The 16389-nt window shown below is 40.1% G+C and overlaps 1 protein-coding gene across 1 annotated transcript in view; it reads right to left on the reverse strand.

The window, feature by feature from the left end:
* Window positions 1-1082: 1082 nt before the first annotated feature.
* CCDC186 (coiled-coil domain containing 186) overlaps window positions 1083-16389 on the reverse strand; it is a 44854-nt gene continuing 29547 nt past the window's right edge. The window contains exons 11-16 of the mRNA XM_044439327.1: window positions 15430-15685; window positions 13712-13901; window positions 13538-13618; window positions 12287-12497; window positions 9637-9856; window positions 1083-7498 (exon numbers count right to left, since the gene is read on the reverse strand). Of these exons, the coding sequence (XP_044295262.1) occupies window positions 7415-7498; window positions 9637-9856; window positions 12287-12497; window positions 13538-13618; window positions 13712-13901; window positions 15430-15685 (1042 nt within the window). The 3' untranslated portion in view covers window positions 1083-7414. The remainder of the gene's footprint in view (window positions 7499-9636; window positions 9857-12286; window positions 12498-13537; window positions 13619-13711; window positions 13902-15429; window positions 15686-16389) is intronic.

A 16389-nucleotide genomic window follows, 5' to 3' on the forward strand; every position in this document is an offset into this window, starting at 1 on the left:
TCCGAACACCAAGCTGAGAGGCTGGGACTTCAGACAGGAAATAGAAGAGTATATTGTTATTTTTCTGTCATGCAATATATGAATGCCCATGGGGATCTACAACTCCTCAGAAATCTGAGATTCCTTCCCCAGGGAATGTTCCACCATATTGCAGCCGTGCTAAATCCAGAATGGTGTCAGTTTACATTCTAGCAACCCCAACATGCTTCAAGTCTGGTTGAAACTCTCGTTATGCTGCTTATAAAATCAATTCAGGCAGCTGGACAATATGAGCCTGGATACTGCAGCTAACCTAATCAGCCAAGGTGTATTACTTTTCCCATGGAGGCTACTTTGTGCTGGAGATGAAGGAGACAACAGACATGGGGCTGTTCAGGGTACTCTGGTAATCATAAATTGGTTAAGATTCCCACTGGTCTAACTAGAGTAGGGGTCTCAAACTCAACTTACCTGGGGGCCGCTGGAAGTAGAGTCTGGGTGAGGCTGGGCCGCAGCAAGTATTCCACCACCACGGTGGTGGTGGGCCGCTCATCCAGAAGCCGGCCCAGGCGCCGCCGACGCTTTGAAGGCCGCAGGGCCCCTCCCCTGAGCTATCATGAAATCAGCTATCCAGCCAGACTTTGCAATCTCTGAAAAAAGGATCCAGGGACCAAAAGATGCAATAAAGCCAAAATTGGCTCATGATTGCCGAGGGGAGGGGAGAGGAGAGCCAGTTCTGTCCTCCCCTGGAATAAGCACAAAAATATCCTTTTTTGCTTTGCTGCATGCAACTATTAACCTAGGATGGAAATGCACATCGCCATTCTCATCAGGTCTTTTTAGTTCAGAAGTGGCAATTTGTGGTCTTCCAGATGTTCAGATGATGGCTAGGGCAGCACCTTGCCCTAGCCAGCACAGGTCAACGTGGCAGATGGAAACTGCAGCCCAGCAATATCTGGATTGCCAGAAGTTGTCCACCCCCGATTAGGTTAATGGGGACTGAGGAGATGCACTGTAACATGGGCCTGTATCAGTGCACAGAAGTTAACAAGAACCGCTTTCCAGAAAAGTTGCCACCAAGAATACGAAACAGAGGCATCTGCTCATTTGTTCGTGTTATTTATTACTTCAAAGTCCGATATATACATAATGTATATCCACATCTTGTAGGATGGACTCTTCATTTATACAGAAATATCTACAGAATATAAATCAACTCAAGCCATTGCTTTATATATTTTTGTCTCCATACAGATACATACAAATGGAAGATTGACCATAATGAAACCATCAGCATACAAAATTGATAATGTCTATTAAGAGTGGGGAAAAACCCATAGCTACAATCCACATACATACATCTGGCACCATTTTCCCTTACATATTTTCCCTCCCACCACTAGAAGACACAAAGTGTTTTCTAGCACCACCTACTGTTAAAAAAACAGTAATGATCTTGGATGTAAAAGATTATGAATTATATGCAAGAAAACATTTGTAGTGGATTGTGTAGTCTAAAAAAAGAAGATACTAGGCTGATTGGGAAACCATTTTCTATTCTTTGTTTCAGCAGCTAAGCATTTTAAAAGCAGGACACACGTCTCCTTGCTCAGAAAACAGGTGTTATTGGTGAACACCAGTCAGCATTTAGCCATAATCATACTTACATGAATTTAAACTTAAAGGAAGAATTTGCAGGCAAAGAATTATTAGTGGCAGCAATGCACAGTTTGGAGGAAGACAATATCATGGAGATAGTGTTAAGAATAGGGTTAGGTGAAGTTCACTGTAACTGGTGAAGGGCTGCATCACGAAATGATTTGCATGAGTTCGTGCATTACAACTTTCTGTACTAAGTTAAGCAATTGCCCCACATCACCCGAAACAGAATACTTGTAATGTGGTCATTCAAGTAAGTGTAAGCAAATGAGAAATCAAGTGATGTATACATATATGTGAATAAGCCTTCATTTATACACTCCTTGAAATTCTGTGATCTGTGCCCAAACAGGCATATACAAGTCAGTGTTTTTAGGGCCGGCCAGTATTCTTCCCTTATGCATCACCATAGTGAACGGAACCCTCAGATGACAATCAGCCTAGCCCTAAATACAGATGTAAGCACTAGCATGTTGGCAGAACTGTTCATACTCCACAACTTGGTGGAAACCCAGAAAAAGAGAATTTGGTACTGGGGCAGAATTCAGTCTCTTGGGAATCTCTGCTTTCACATCAGTACTCTGAAAGCAAGTCTCCAGATATTACGGCTTGAAAGGTGCTGATTAGCATCGGATATGGTATTTGAAGTTCTACAAAACAAGTACTTCTAACATGCCATATGTTTGTTAGTCACTGGGGAGGCAAAGAACTATGGTCCCTGTCCAAAGCTAACAAAAGTGTAGTAAGTTATGTTGGGAAAAAATGCCTTTTATGAAGATTGCAGAATTAACTTTTCTTGGCACAAAACTTGAATTATCATGATGAAGAATACTGGCTGAGAAGTTTATTAGTGTTAGTCTATAGTGTATGCACATAACTGAATTGCTGGGATACACACAGGGCAGTAAAACATTTTTGGATTGTTGCAACGCTCAGGGCACTATTTCAGAATCAACTGAAAGAAATTTAGATACCACTTTTCATATTATTATTCTCATACAATGTACTGTTCTCGTTCACCGAATGTTTTATACACAATTTTGGCCAGAAAGATGCTCTGTCATGTACTGCAATAACTGTTCATGCTATTAATGATTCAATCTCCCACCTATTTTGGCAGTTGAGTTAGCATGAGTTTCTCTCTCTCTCTCTCTCTCACACACACACACACACACACACAGAGAGAGAGAGAGAGAGAGAGAGAGAGAGAGAGAGAGAGAGAGAGAGATTTCAACCTAGAAGAAACTGTGGAAGAATATAGCATGGGGAAAAGGTTAATCCCTTTTTCTAACACTCCAGTGTTCCAATCTAAATCTACCACTCCTTTCTCCGGCAGGTTGTATTTACCATAAAATCAAAAAAGCAGGAGAATTAGGGTGCTTCTGGAAGAGCAGCTCCTAGCGCTATCGGTGAGAAGGCATTGTGCAGCTATTCCATCCTTCTCTCCTTAATCATTTTGCTTTGGTAAGAACAATGCCAGCTAGTATGAAGACAGGGGAAGGTTACCACTGGAAAACATTGTCTGGACTTTTTGGAAAATTTTCACAAATATGGCAGGGTGATTGCAAAATTACAGCCTCATTTGGAAGCACCTCTAGTCATAATTCTCACTATTAAGTAGCTACCCTCTGGACCTTCAGATTGCATGTATGAAAAAATAGTAAAGGTACTATCACATTGAATGGCCTCCAAATGGCTCACACTGAAAGATGAAACAGATACTGCAATATTTCTATCAGAAAACACTTTGCTAGGCCTATAACAAAACCTTTCCCAAACTGTTGGAACATACAGAAAGAGCCAAAATAGCAAGACAATCTTTAACAGAGAGTTGTGTTTAAGCTGCTACAAATATTTATTTGAACACATACACAGGACAATTGCATGTTTTCCTATCTCCACAATGCTTTTTTCTTTACCCCACTTTTCACAAGAAAAGCAATATGAATTACCATCACCTGTATTTCTGTGCTACTGTACAAAGCAAAACTTTCTTCCAGAATCAGGCCATTGGTAATGTCAAGTTTTTCTGCATTTTTGATGCCTGGACCTTTCTTAAGTTATCAACATACAACAATGAATAAACACATATAGGTAAGTGCCAGAGTTATTCTTTTACATGGAAAAATGCCAGCCTACATTAGGTTTTCCTGTTAAAGACGCATGACATGCCTTACTTCTGTACTTTCCATATTCTCTTTTTCCTCTCTCTCACACACACAATTTGGTTGCTTTGGATGTACAAATCTCAGCTTAATTAATGGCAAGACAATTAATTCACCTGCATGCTCAGACTTTGTGCCACTCCTCCCCTTTTTGGCAGAGTTTAATCTAGGAAGTTTTATATCAGCCATGGTTTCCTGTTAATGCAATTCTGAAACAGAACGGTTACCAGGTTCAGAACAAGCAAGGATCTTAACCCAAACTCTACCTTATTTATATGCATTTTAAGATCCTGGTTTGTTCTGACCTCAGTAAGCAGTTCTCTTGTTCAGCTATTGCAGGAAATTATAGTTAATGGAAGACTCCCTAGGTTATCTTGATATGCCTAGAAGTGATGAAATGGGATGAGGATGCAGTGCACAAGCTCAAGGTTTGTACAAATCTTGGCTTATTAACCTGAGATGCATATGTCTGATCTAGGTTAAATACAGGAATATACTTCTTAAAAGAATGATCACAGTCAGACTGAAGAATTACATTATCCTCCTCCATTTGCATTTAACATTGTTCTCTCAACAACAAGAGCACATGGTAGCCACTAAAAATTTGCTCATGCAAATGCCTATCTTGTGTTTAGCATTCTGAGTTGAGTGCCTCATGCAAAATATGTTTGCATGCCACTGCAAACAGGCAGCGTTGTGGTGATATGTTCAAAGTCCAGTTCTGCACGTGAAAGCTGCTTTGCATCACTAGCTAGCCACAAGTTTGCATGCTAGTGTGCAAACATAAAGCTGACACACTCTGGGTTTATTCATATCGTTAAGAAAAATAGGGTATATCAAAGGCTCCTTAGAGTGATGATTTTGTTGAACTATTGGCTATTTCCCCCCTCAATATAATAATCTAAATATTTTAAAAGGCAAGCTCTTATTTCTGTTGGACCAGTTCTCAAGAAAGGAGAAAAGGTAGTTCAACCCAGGAAGTTCTGAGTGCATTTAACCCAGCCTCAGGGCCAAGACAAACATAACACTTTTTAAACATGATCCTGCTTAATAGGCTAAATTTATGGTGTTCAATGATACACTGCTCTGAAAATAAACACCATCTTACCGTACAATATCAACAAATGCTTTTTTTTACAATTTGACATGCAATAACTTCTGATCATTAATACTAGTTTTGCAGTATTAACTTGGATGATGCACTTGAATTTAAAATTGCATGCCCATCTAGTTTCAATCATCCCAGTTCTAATTTATATTCAGTAAGTTCAAACAAAATTTGGGGACAATTTCTAAGAGTGCAAGTGTCTAAGTATCTACTAAGATCTACTTAGTGTCTACTAAGGTGAGTATGGCATTGCAGCTGACGTTCATCATGTGGAGTGTTCACTTTGGAGTGTTCTCTCCCTGCCACCCAAAATGTATAGATAATGTGAGTGTGCAGTTTAATGTTATGAACTGGAAGGCAAACATGTTTTGCTTACTTTCATGTTACTATTGCACACATGTATCACACTTTCAGAAAAATATGAAATGGATGACGGCTTTTAAAAAAATACAACCTCTAGCATTATATACATATTTATACAATGAATCTGTTTAGTTTTCCTCCCAAAAACTTAGTTCTGGGTATGACTAAGTCTATACCCTTGAGAAGAAGAATGGAACCACACACATCTATGTAAACAATTCAACTGTTTTTTTGAATAAACAATCAACCAAATACTGTAACCTGACATTGACTTTGTTCCCTGCACAAGAGAAGTGGGTCCTGGGTGTGCGTGCGTGCGTGCGTGCGTGCGTGGGGAAATGCAATAGAGAGAGGAATGTTGATCAGAATTGAAAGGCATGTGGAAAAATGTTGAATAGCCATTTGATTAGTATAATGTTAAAAATAGTCACAAATTATTTACATTTTTCTGCAGAGTGCTTTTGCACAGTGTCTATTTATATAACAACAAAAAACTACTTACAATAATGCATTCACTTGAATCTCCAACTTCCTGAAAAGGGAGGTGGAGGGGAGAAAGACAAGACTTTGCCTAACCTTCCTCATACCAGGGCAAGTACAAACCTGAACATGTGCTGTTCCCTCCAGGAAAAGGAACGTGAAGACAGACATTTAAGCAGAAGAAACTGGAGCTGTTTCCTATTGCTCTGCTGCTGCTTGGAAACACAGAGACATGCTGGTACTTGTCAAAGCAAGGCAAAGAGGCAAGGCTAAAACTTGTGCCTACTCATCTTCCTTTCTTGTTTCCAACAAGAGAAAGCTTTATGAATTCCTTTTATTTATTGTATTTTATATATTTCTATTATACATTATACTTGTTTTATTTATATTCTGTCTCCTTCCTATTGCAAGGAACCCAGGATGACTTGCGTACTCTTCCTGCTCCTCTCAGGGTTGTCCTCACAGCAAGGCAGGCTTAGGCTGAGAGTGAGTGACTGGCCCAAAGTCACCCAGTGAGCTTCATGGCCAAGTGGGGATTATAACCTGGGTCTCACAAGTCCCAATCCAACACTAACCACTATACACATTATATCCTGTCAATCAGCAAGAATTCTTGCAGGCTAATTAATTTTTGATGCCTTGCTGGTTCTAGTTCTAAAATTATTCACATAAACTGCAGCAATTGGATAGTTTTTCCTGTCTACACTGCAAAGAGCAGGAACAAAGTAATTGGAGTCCTATTTTTTGGTAGCATGAGAAAATGAAGTCAGAGACTTAAGTGCTCATACAAATGCCCTCTTTCCTTCATCCAACCATGTTGGATTACAGCATCACTACTTACACAGATATGCAATATGTTACTACTTTTTCCACAGGTTTGTATTGTGATAAACTTGTGCAATTTTTATTTCTGTTTCCATTTAGCAAATCTATTTCCAGGGTGCAAAATTATTACATTTCTCAACTTCATACTGTGTTAGTGATTCTCAAAGGTCCAAGAATAGTTTCAACAGCTTATGTCAAATAACCACAGTATAAATTTCTTGATCAATTTATTTTGTTTAGTTAAAATAATCTAATATCTGAAGAGTAAGCAGGGATTTTAAACAGCTCTCTCTCTCCTCTGATTGATAAAATATGCATGATCATGTCACAGGGATGGTATATTTAAATAAAACCATTTAACATACAGCCCTTTTCCAATGCATGTTAGAAATAAAACCACCTATTTAAACAAATCCAAGAATGTCTTTATGTTGCTGGGAACATGTTTATACTGTAGATGATGATAAATGGAATATGGCCAAGAGTCAACCCTCTTCTTCCCTACTCCTGGAGATAATAATAATAATAATAAAAAATACACCCCGGGTGTCTATTCTCCTTTCAAGCTTCTTCATTAAATTGGCATTTTAATTGCACAAAGCTGAGAATGCTGCAACCTCTCTCAATTAATGTTGTAAATCATGATATCTTGTTTGAATGAAAAACAATATGGCTGAATATAATGTACAGAAAAGTTTGGTGTGTCTGATGCTTCAGACAAGGCAAGTCCTGGGTTCTGCAAGCATTCACTTTACTTTGTTAAAGTTTTATAGGATTGACAGCAGACGTTGGTTTGGAGCACCTGTGCTTTCTGCCATCTTGGTCTTGCAATCAGTTATGTTTTCTTCAGCCTCTGTTCCAGTTCATGCTGCTGCTTAATTAGTCGTTCTATTTCTGTTCCTAGTGTTTGCAGATTTTCCTTTGAAGATAACAGAGAGAAATATTTGTTGACCTTGAATATCCAAATTAAAATAAAAATCTGCCTAGTCACTGAGGATGAATTAACTCAAGTCTGTTGCAGTCCAAGACCAGCACACACTTGCATCAAAGTATAATTAATTCAACAAAATTTTATTTCCAGATACATAGCCTTTTCTAAAAATTCTATGTTCACATAGGTTATGTTTTCTACTATAAATATCAGTCATTTACCATTCACTTCAAAGAAACCTTTCATACAGTACAGCAAGAAGCTGGAAGTATCTTAGAGAGCAATCCTATTACCACCTTAGACATTTTCTGGGTGGCCATGGGATCCTTTGATTTGCCAGACTGAGGTCAGAGATAGAGCTCTGACTCTGGCGCTGGGGCTCTCTGTTTTGATCCTCCTCTTCCATCTTTGCAGCTGGTGTGGAAATAGCCATGCCAGCTGCTTCTCCAAGATTAGATGAATAATCCTGGAAGCAGGGAAGAGGGGCAGGGAAGAGCCACCAAGATAGGGAATATCTTGGCAATGCTCCAGCCTCCTTTCCTCCACCCGCCCAAAAAAATAATTTAAAAAAGCACAGTAGTCAGAAAGCCAAAAACAGCCATCTAATGAAACTGCAGAGTGGGAGGAGTGCAGAAATGGGTATCACCTCTGCCCCTTTCCCCACTATGCAGTAGATGTTTGTATGAGCATTGTGGGTACCATCAATACGACTGAGCCCTTAAAAGTTTTTTTTAATTGTTAATGTTATCTTATTGTGATGCAATTTTATGTACTACCTTTTAAACAAAAACTGTTACACTAAATATAGATTCCCAAATTCAGTAGCCACAACTACGTATATTTCAATGCTATCTGCAGTTTTGCAGAATCTGGGATAGCTTGGTTTATAAATGGTAGAAGTACATAGCAACTGGATGGGCACCGGTCTACAAAGAGAAATGTGCTTGGAATGACAGCTCTGGTTGTATTTTGTTTTAATTTTTCTTTTGTGCTTTGCCTTTCTATCAAGAAAAATGACACAAGGTAGCTTGCAAACACAAACACTGATTAAAACTCAATGAAAATAATATCCAGCCAACAAACCCACTCAATACATCGAAGGTTTGCTTGAAGAAACAGGCCTTTGCCTGCCTCACCTCTCTTGGCCAGGAGGTTCTTCAGCCTGGGAGTAGCCACCATGAAAAGCCTCGTTCAGACCACCACCAAACAAGCCACTGAAGGCAGCCGTCTCAAAAGAAAGGCCTTGCCCAAGGATCTGAAGACACAGGCAGGCTCATATGGGAAGAAGCATATGAGCTTTCCTGTCATATGGCCGTAAGTTGTATAAGGCTTTACAGTTCATAACCAATACTTCGAATTCTGCCCGGAAACACACAAGCAAGGGAGTCATGAACTTCCCATAAAATGCCACAGTCGACAGCCTGGACACAGCATTCTGGAGTGGTTAAAGTTTCCCAACAGTTTCCCAACAGAGGCAGCTCAATGTAGTACGCTGTAGTTGCCCAATTCAACAGGATGTATCTAAGGCATGAATGATTAGGGCCAGATTTTAGTGCAGCTCAGCAGTTTTATTAGGATGGATGCAGGTGGCACAGTGGGTTAAGCTGCTGAGCCACTGGGCTGATGATTGGTCAGCAGTTCGAATCCACATGATGGGGTGAGCTACGGTTGCTATGTCTTGCCTACCTAGCAATTCAAAAGCATGAAACTACGAGTAGATAAACAGGCACCACTTTGGTGGGAAAGGTAACAGCGTTCCATGCACCTTGGTGTTTAATCATGCTGGCCACATGGCCATGGAAGTGTCTTCAGACAACACTGGCTCTTTGGCTTACAAATGGAGATGTGCACTGGCCCCACAGTCACAGGGAAACCTTTATCTTTACCAGTTTTATTACATATACTGTTATTTTCTATGTGGGCTGTCACTTTGTTAACTACTTTAGGTTTTTGAACAGGATAAAGGCAAGCTGCTTACCAGTAAGTGTCATTCTTCGAGTGGTCATCGGTGTATTCACACATGTGGACTTTAATACACACACACACACGTGCACATGTGCACTCACACACTTTAGAATTATTCCAGGAAATGTCAATGCATTTATTGCACTCATAGCAGTAATCACCTTCAGAGTAATGTTCTTCAATAAGGTATCCTCCAGCACTGCCTGAAGCTTCCTGTTGATCTCCAGAGACAGTTCTAAGGTGAGCCCACTGTCTGCGGGGTGTGAGGTGTAGAGCGAGGCCATGATCCCACCGCGTCTACTTAAATGCACTTTGTTGAAGTCAGAGGCTTCAGATGACAGCGTGCCAGCTTCTTCTCTCAAAATGTAACTCTGAATTATTCTGCAAAAAAACAAACAGCATCAGATAATGAGCCTACAAAGAGTTACTCCGGGAACAAGGAAAGCTGTCCCGTGTTGAGCCAGGCTAACAGTCACTACCAGCATGGTAAGGTATTTTGGGAATTATAATACAATACAGCTGGAGGTTGTTGCCTATCCCTGCTCTGCACTGACTGGCAGCAGCTCTGCAGGGCTTCAGAGAGAAATCTTTTCCAAAGCTACCTAAAGTTGTTGGAGGCTGAACCAAACATCCTCTGCATGTAGAACATAAGCTGAAATAATGAGCAACAGCCATTGCCCAGTGGTCAATATTGGAACAGCTAAACCCTTTCTAAAAGTTTAAAGCTATACCTTGTACACACTTACCTTGATGGCCCAACTCTTGGGACTGGCTTCTGAGTTGCCATGAAGACTGTGGCACTGCAAATGTGTCACCTGGGAGAGCCCCCCCCCCCCCTTCCCAGTTCCTCAAGATTTAATAGCTTCCTGTTGGAGCACTAATACTCCAAACCAACTCTGAGCATGCTGTGAACTGCAGGATACTTTTTTCTGTCTAAATAGGCATAGGATTCTGTCCTTAATCCTCTTTTGCAAGACACAGCAGGCATTCACAATTAATTCTCCTTGGCTGTTACAGCAACAAATCCTGAGATATATATAAAATCAGCAGAACTGATTTTAGATAGACAGCAACAAGCCTCAGCAGTCCCCAGCTGGACTGACAGAGCCCAGAATCATACATGAGCATAAAAGGCCTCTATGGGAGGCCTTGGCAGTGGCCTACCAAGCTGGCTGCCGGAGAAACATCAACTGATGTTTCCAATCTCTGCCCTTACTTTGAACAGCCAGCACGTGCGTATTACTAGGAGAGCTGGGTTAATCCCAGCTGCCTAGGGATACCTGTGTCTCTTGTTACATGACTCTTTCAGACACATACAAACTCTCCTAAACAAGGTATAAATTAAAAATGTAACGAGTGGCACAGGCCCATGTTAGCCTTCACTTCTAGCCTCTAGCATCAAGACCCACTTCCCTGTTGCTAGGTGGCACTGTGGCACCTTTGTTTACCCAAACTGTGCTGAAAACAAGTAGCTCACTCCTCAACTAGCTGGTGCTTTCAGTCTTAGGAAATCTGTATTATACTATATATTTAAGGGTTTTACATCTTGCCCAGAGAGCTTTGGCTATTAGGCAGTAAAGGGTTACACTGTAATACTGCAGTATAGAAATGTAATCAGCAAAAAACCCACTTGCTCTCCTGGTTGGCAACAGAGCCCTCCTACACTCTATATTTAGTGCAGGAACACCCCAACCTCCTCAACAGACCTGGGCTCAAAAGTAACAGCTTGGTTGATGCAAAAACCCAAGAAGCACCAAAGAAAGCGCCACTCAATGCCATAGCTGGTCAACAGCAGATTCAAGTCCTCCCTTCTGCATTAAGCTCTATATTAAATGAACACTTTCTCCAGTGTGTATAAAAATAAATAGAAAGGATGACTTCAAGCCTGAGCCTCACACTCCCACTAGTCAAACTCACAAAGGGCAATTTTAATGCATCGTTTTTGCCATTTAGCTGCACCACTCTCCAGCTGACAGTAGCTAATTAATTTGCATGTGGAAATTTTAAAAAGTCATCATAAAACTGATTTAGCTGTACACTTCACTATGCTAAACAAGAATATAAAAATGTCCTTTATAGCAAATGGATTCCAATTTGCGTGTCTGTTAGTCTAAATCATTCTGAAAATGTACTTATTGCAGACTTAGCTGCAATGATGTATAGTTAGACAACAACTTACAAACATAGAATTGAGTACTACTAATACAAGTTAACTGTTCTTTGACAGAGATCAAGAGATTATCATCTCCAATTTGCTAGTCTGAGAGCTGCAAAGGAATACTTTCAAGCTTAATGCCTTCCCAGTAGGTAATTTGCTAAGGTCCAATTTGCATAAAAGGTAGCAATTAGGTGAACAGCAAATTGCTAAGTGCTTTCAGAATTCACTTTCAAAGCAGGACATTTTTACAGCAAAGACCCTTTACATATATCAACACACAATTAGCTTTGAATCATTACAGTTTAATCAACATAGCTATTATAATTTAATTCTAGGGTAAGTTCTGTTTAATGTTAAGAGATTTCTTTTACTGAATTAGCGTATTTCTATTGTATTTTACGTGCTGCTGGAAAGTGCTTCAGTACTGGGCAGTAGAGAAATAAAGTAAATGTTAATAATATGCCTAGGTAATGAAATAATCTTTTCTTCCTCACTGCCATAAACATGAAGTTATTTTGCATGCCTGGCACCACTAATCAAGAAATCGCATTGTGTTTATTGAGAAACATACTGGTACCGATATGAAGATTAGTATCGATCATGCACTATTATTTTGTCAAGCGTTTACCACAAGGACCAAATATTATACCTACTTTGTTTTTTTCCTGATTTCATCCACCAGTTGTTTGATATGATCCTCCATGAACTCCATCTTTTCATTCTTCCGAGCATGTGCTTTCTGTAGCCTTACTATTCTTTCAATCAAGATGGTTTTGTCCACTTCAGGGAAATGATCAACAGTGACAGAAGAGCCACTGTTTTCTGGTGAGCGGTCTTCATTGCTACTTCGCGCATTAAGAGATCCTGTTGAAACCAGTTGCATCTTAGTAAAATGTCCTGAATGCCATTTTCTCAGTAGAAAGGTAGAGTATCAACTGAATTTTAAAAAGCAATGCCCAATTCAAAATCCTATCATCTGCACTTATTACCTAAATCCAGTCATTTGCCCCTATTACCATGTTTCCCCTCCAGGTAAGAATACAGGAAACTGCATTTGTTTGTCTAGATAAATGGAATTATGATTTGAAGGACTGGGAAAGAAACAAGTCAAAAACAAGCCTTTGGGCTTCAAGGTCTTTGCAGAACAAGAGTTTTGATATCAGTTACAGATCACATAGATTAAACTGCAGGCCTCTGTATTGAGCAAGAACTAATCATTTCTCTTCAGGCTGAAAGCACCAAACAAACAATGAATTTTAAAGCAGCAGGCTTGTATGTAATGCACAAATTGATTTTCCATTTCTGTGCTGCCAACTTTTGAGGAAGCAGTGCACATTGTAACAGATTTTATTTGCCACCCAAGGCACATTTGAAGATAAAAATCAACAACTACAAATGCCAAGCTTAAAATCTCCAAAAACGATTCCAACATTTCACAGCAGCCTCCTGCAACTACAACTGTATACAAGATTACAATTCTCAAAGTAAAATCATCATTTCAAAAGAATTAGAGCAGTTAGATTTGCCTGTTCCTTTTTTTTTCAACTGTCTTAAGAGAAAGTTCTTAAGAGACATTCACTACCAACTCCTGTACTAGTTATAATTTTTTTCTTAAAAGAGCATGTAAGTACCATGGTTTTCATCATGTATTCCCTTATACAGGGTATGATGAAACAAGCTTTACAATTTTTCACTGCATTAGTAAGTCAAGTTTATTATAACTAATCTGGGATTCACTTCAGAAGCGACCTCAACACACATTTTCAAGAATACTCTAACTTAGGGAAAATTGTTACTCAATAGCGGAAAAGAAAATCATGCTAATAAAAATAGCATGGCATTTCATTAGCATGGGATGGTTTTTGTTTTTTTTAGCAATTAGCAAGACCAACAAAAGAATGTACCAGATGAGCTAGAGCGACTCCCCATGCTGCTGACTTCTTTATCATAGCTGCCATTTTCAAGTTGATCCAATTTTCTTCGTGCTAAGGAGACAAAACACAAGATCTGTGATGCCACACTGATGTTTGAACCTCCTTGTGAAACACCAGACAACCTAAGGTCTGAGAAATGTTAACCTTGCTGAAGTTGCTTGGTGAGGTCTTTAAGATTTGCTGCATGTTTTCTTTTCTGAGTAACCAATTCATCTTTTAATTCATCTGCCTGGGTGTTTAGGTCTGCAAAGGCTTTCTGCTGAGATACCAATTCTGCTTCAAGCACCTGAATATCCTTTCTGTGAAGCTCTTCTTCCTTCTGTAGTTTACTTGCCTGAATTTATAAAATAAGGGAAAAATCATTTTAAAAATCCACAGTTGCTTCCTCACACTGTGCTTACACCCCCCACCCCAAATATGAAAGAGACCTAAATATCAAATGTCTACATTCTTATCTACTATACTGTTCACATGAGTATGGAAGGAAATGGATCCATCATGAAATACAGAAAACAGAAAATGAAGTTGTGAGGAAAGTGGAAGGTTAGATTATTTGTTTCTAATAAGAGTATTTATAAACTAGTTTTGGGCTTATATGCTTGCTGATTCCCTTGCATCTCAGGTTGTGTCCCACAGGTTCTGCACAACTGCCACCCTCTCTGATCCCTCTCCATTCCCATGGGACGGTTGATCGCCACCCCCACCAAGCTGGGGCAACAGCACTTGAACTGCAGACATTCCCTGACCTTGATCTGCTGCTTTCACTTGCTGACATTCCAAAACTGCTTTGTCTTCACCGTCTGAACTCCACTTCCCATCAAATCTGTCAACAGACTGTGCCCTTCTGGTTGGTTTTCCCTGTGTGTGCGCACAACAGCATGCAAGACATGCAGGGCCAATCTGGGCCAGGTTTACTGCAAATCCAAAGGGGAGGGTTCCCATACCACTGCTTTTGCCCTGAAATTGCACTAGCATGCATGCAGTGCGGGCGAAGAAAAAATGTCCACCATTCATTGAAGGATTCCCCTCTTGTTGCACCTCACTCCCACATCTGTGGGTGGAATTTCAAAACAAAAGCTGGTGTGTGTGTGGGGGAGGACCTTACATTTCTACATCTTACTACTAAAGCTGGTTTGGGCAACTCCTGGAGGTATACTTTGATGAGCAGCTTGAGAACACAAAAGGGAAACAATTTTCCCTGAATAGACCCTTCCGCACTAAAGCAGTACTAAGTGAGCCATTTCCTCCCTGGAAGGAGCTTCCTTTTTGCCAGCCTGCAACAAGAAAAGCAGCTCAGGAACCCGACACTGCCATTGTTTGCAACGCAATACACATTCCTCAGTTAATACGTACATCATTCCATAGTATAATGCTTCTCACTTGTCATTCCCAGCTGCTTTCTAATTCAGGCAGATGAAAGGGCCAAATCATATGACCACCACACATGGTTCTGGGTAGCTCTATGTCTGTGCCAGAAGGGATATCTGAAACATTTCTATCAAAAGACCAGAACTTCCAAAGCTGGATTTCTGCATACAAAAGCAGAATTTCCCCCTTTGACAAACAAATCAGACATGGTACAATCCAGATATGAAAAGGAAAAGACTGGCTCACTTTGGGTCATTTCAGAGACAACCGTTTAGCACAAAGACAGGGTTCAATGGCATCTTCCAATATTCCTCAAGTAAGGAGTTCTTGTCACTGTGATTTGCTCAGACTGTAGCATTTCTATTGTAGCTATGTCACTTACTGGACAACAGCAAAATCAACAAGCTCTGAGTCTAGACTCACTCCAGGATTGAGAAGTAATCAAAAGTATTAATTACATCGACATCAATCATTTGATTAACAAATCAACTTACCAGCTCATCTCTTGCTTGTCTGACCAATTCCAACTGATTCTGTGACTCTCTTTCACTGTAGGTGAGTTTATCAAGTTGCACCTGCAAGGAGTTGGTTTCAGACTGTAGTTGGGCATTTTTAGTGGTCAGTTTTTCAGTGAAGACCAATAACTCAGATTCTCTTTTCCGGCTGCCATCAATGTCCTTCTGGAAGTCACTAAGCAGGGTGTTCAGACCATCCACTTCCTCCTTCAAAGACTTCATCTCCTGTTCATCTCTGTTAAAACAAAATGTAGTTATTTAAAGAGCGAGAAGTTTAAATCCAAGCAAGCAGGTATCAATTTCTTGGTTTTCCTATAACAGACCAGTACAATGTGTGAGCTGAACACAGTTCAACCATCATGTATTGGGGCTTTCCAGTTGTTTAGCAGTGTCTATTCTCCCACTGTTCCCATCCCATCCCACACTTTGCAGTCAAAACATAGGAAGCAAAAGTGGGAGGCAGATCAAATCCTGGGTAGCTTATTATACATGGCTGGTTCTGCTAAACTTGACGTGGAGAGGCCATGAAGCATCTATTGCAGCAGACTCAATATTGCAAACATGAAATGTAAGCCCAGAACCAGCCTATGATGTAGCTCATAGGCTGTATGGAAAATATTTAATTGTTTAAAATGAAGGGGGATTTCATTTCAGGATTCACCTTGACTATTAAGAGGTTCTTACAAACTGCAGACACTAACTGCATATTGCTTAGAAAAAGTCACTGTTGCAGGATTGATTAGAAGTGAGTGGTATTTAAGGGGATGCAAATGAAGAGTCCTGTAACTCCTATGGGAGCTTGATGATTGCGGAAACATTACTACATTCTAGGTAATTATTACCTACAAAAGCCATGGGCTGTGTGGGTGGTTTGATGTTTATATGATGCTTGCCTGTGTTCTGTATGAAACACATTAAACACCAAGGAAGTAGAGAATA

The sequence above is a fragment of the Varanus komodoensis genome, unplaced genomic scaffold (genome assembly GCF_004798865.1).
Source record: "Varanus komodoensis strain SLA01 unplaced genomic scaffold, ASM479886v1 scaffold1, whole genome shotgun sequence".
NCBI lineage: Eukaryota > Metazoa > Chordata > Lepidosauria > Squamata > Varanidae > Varanus > Varanus komodoensis.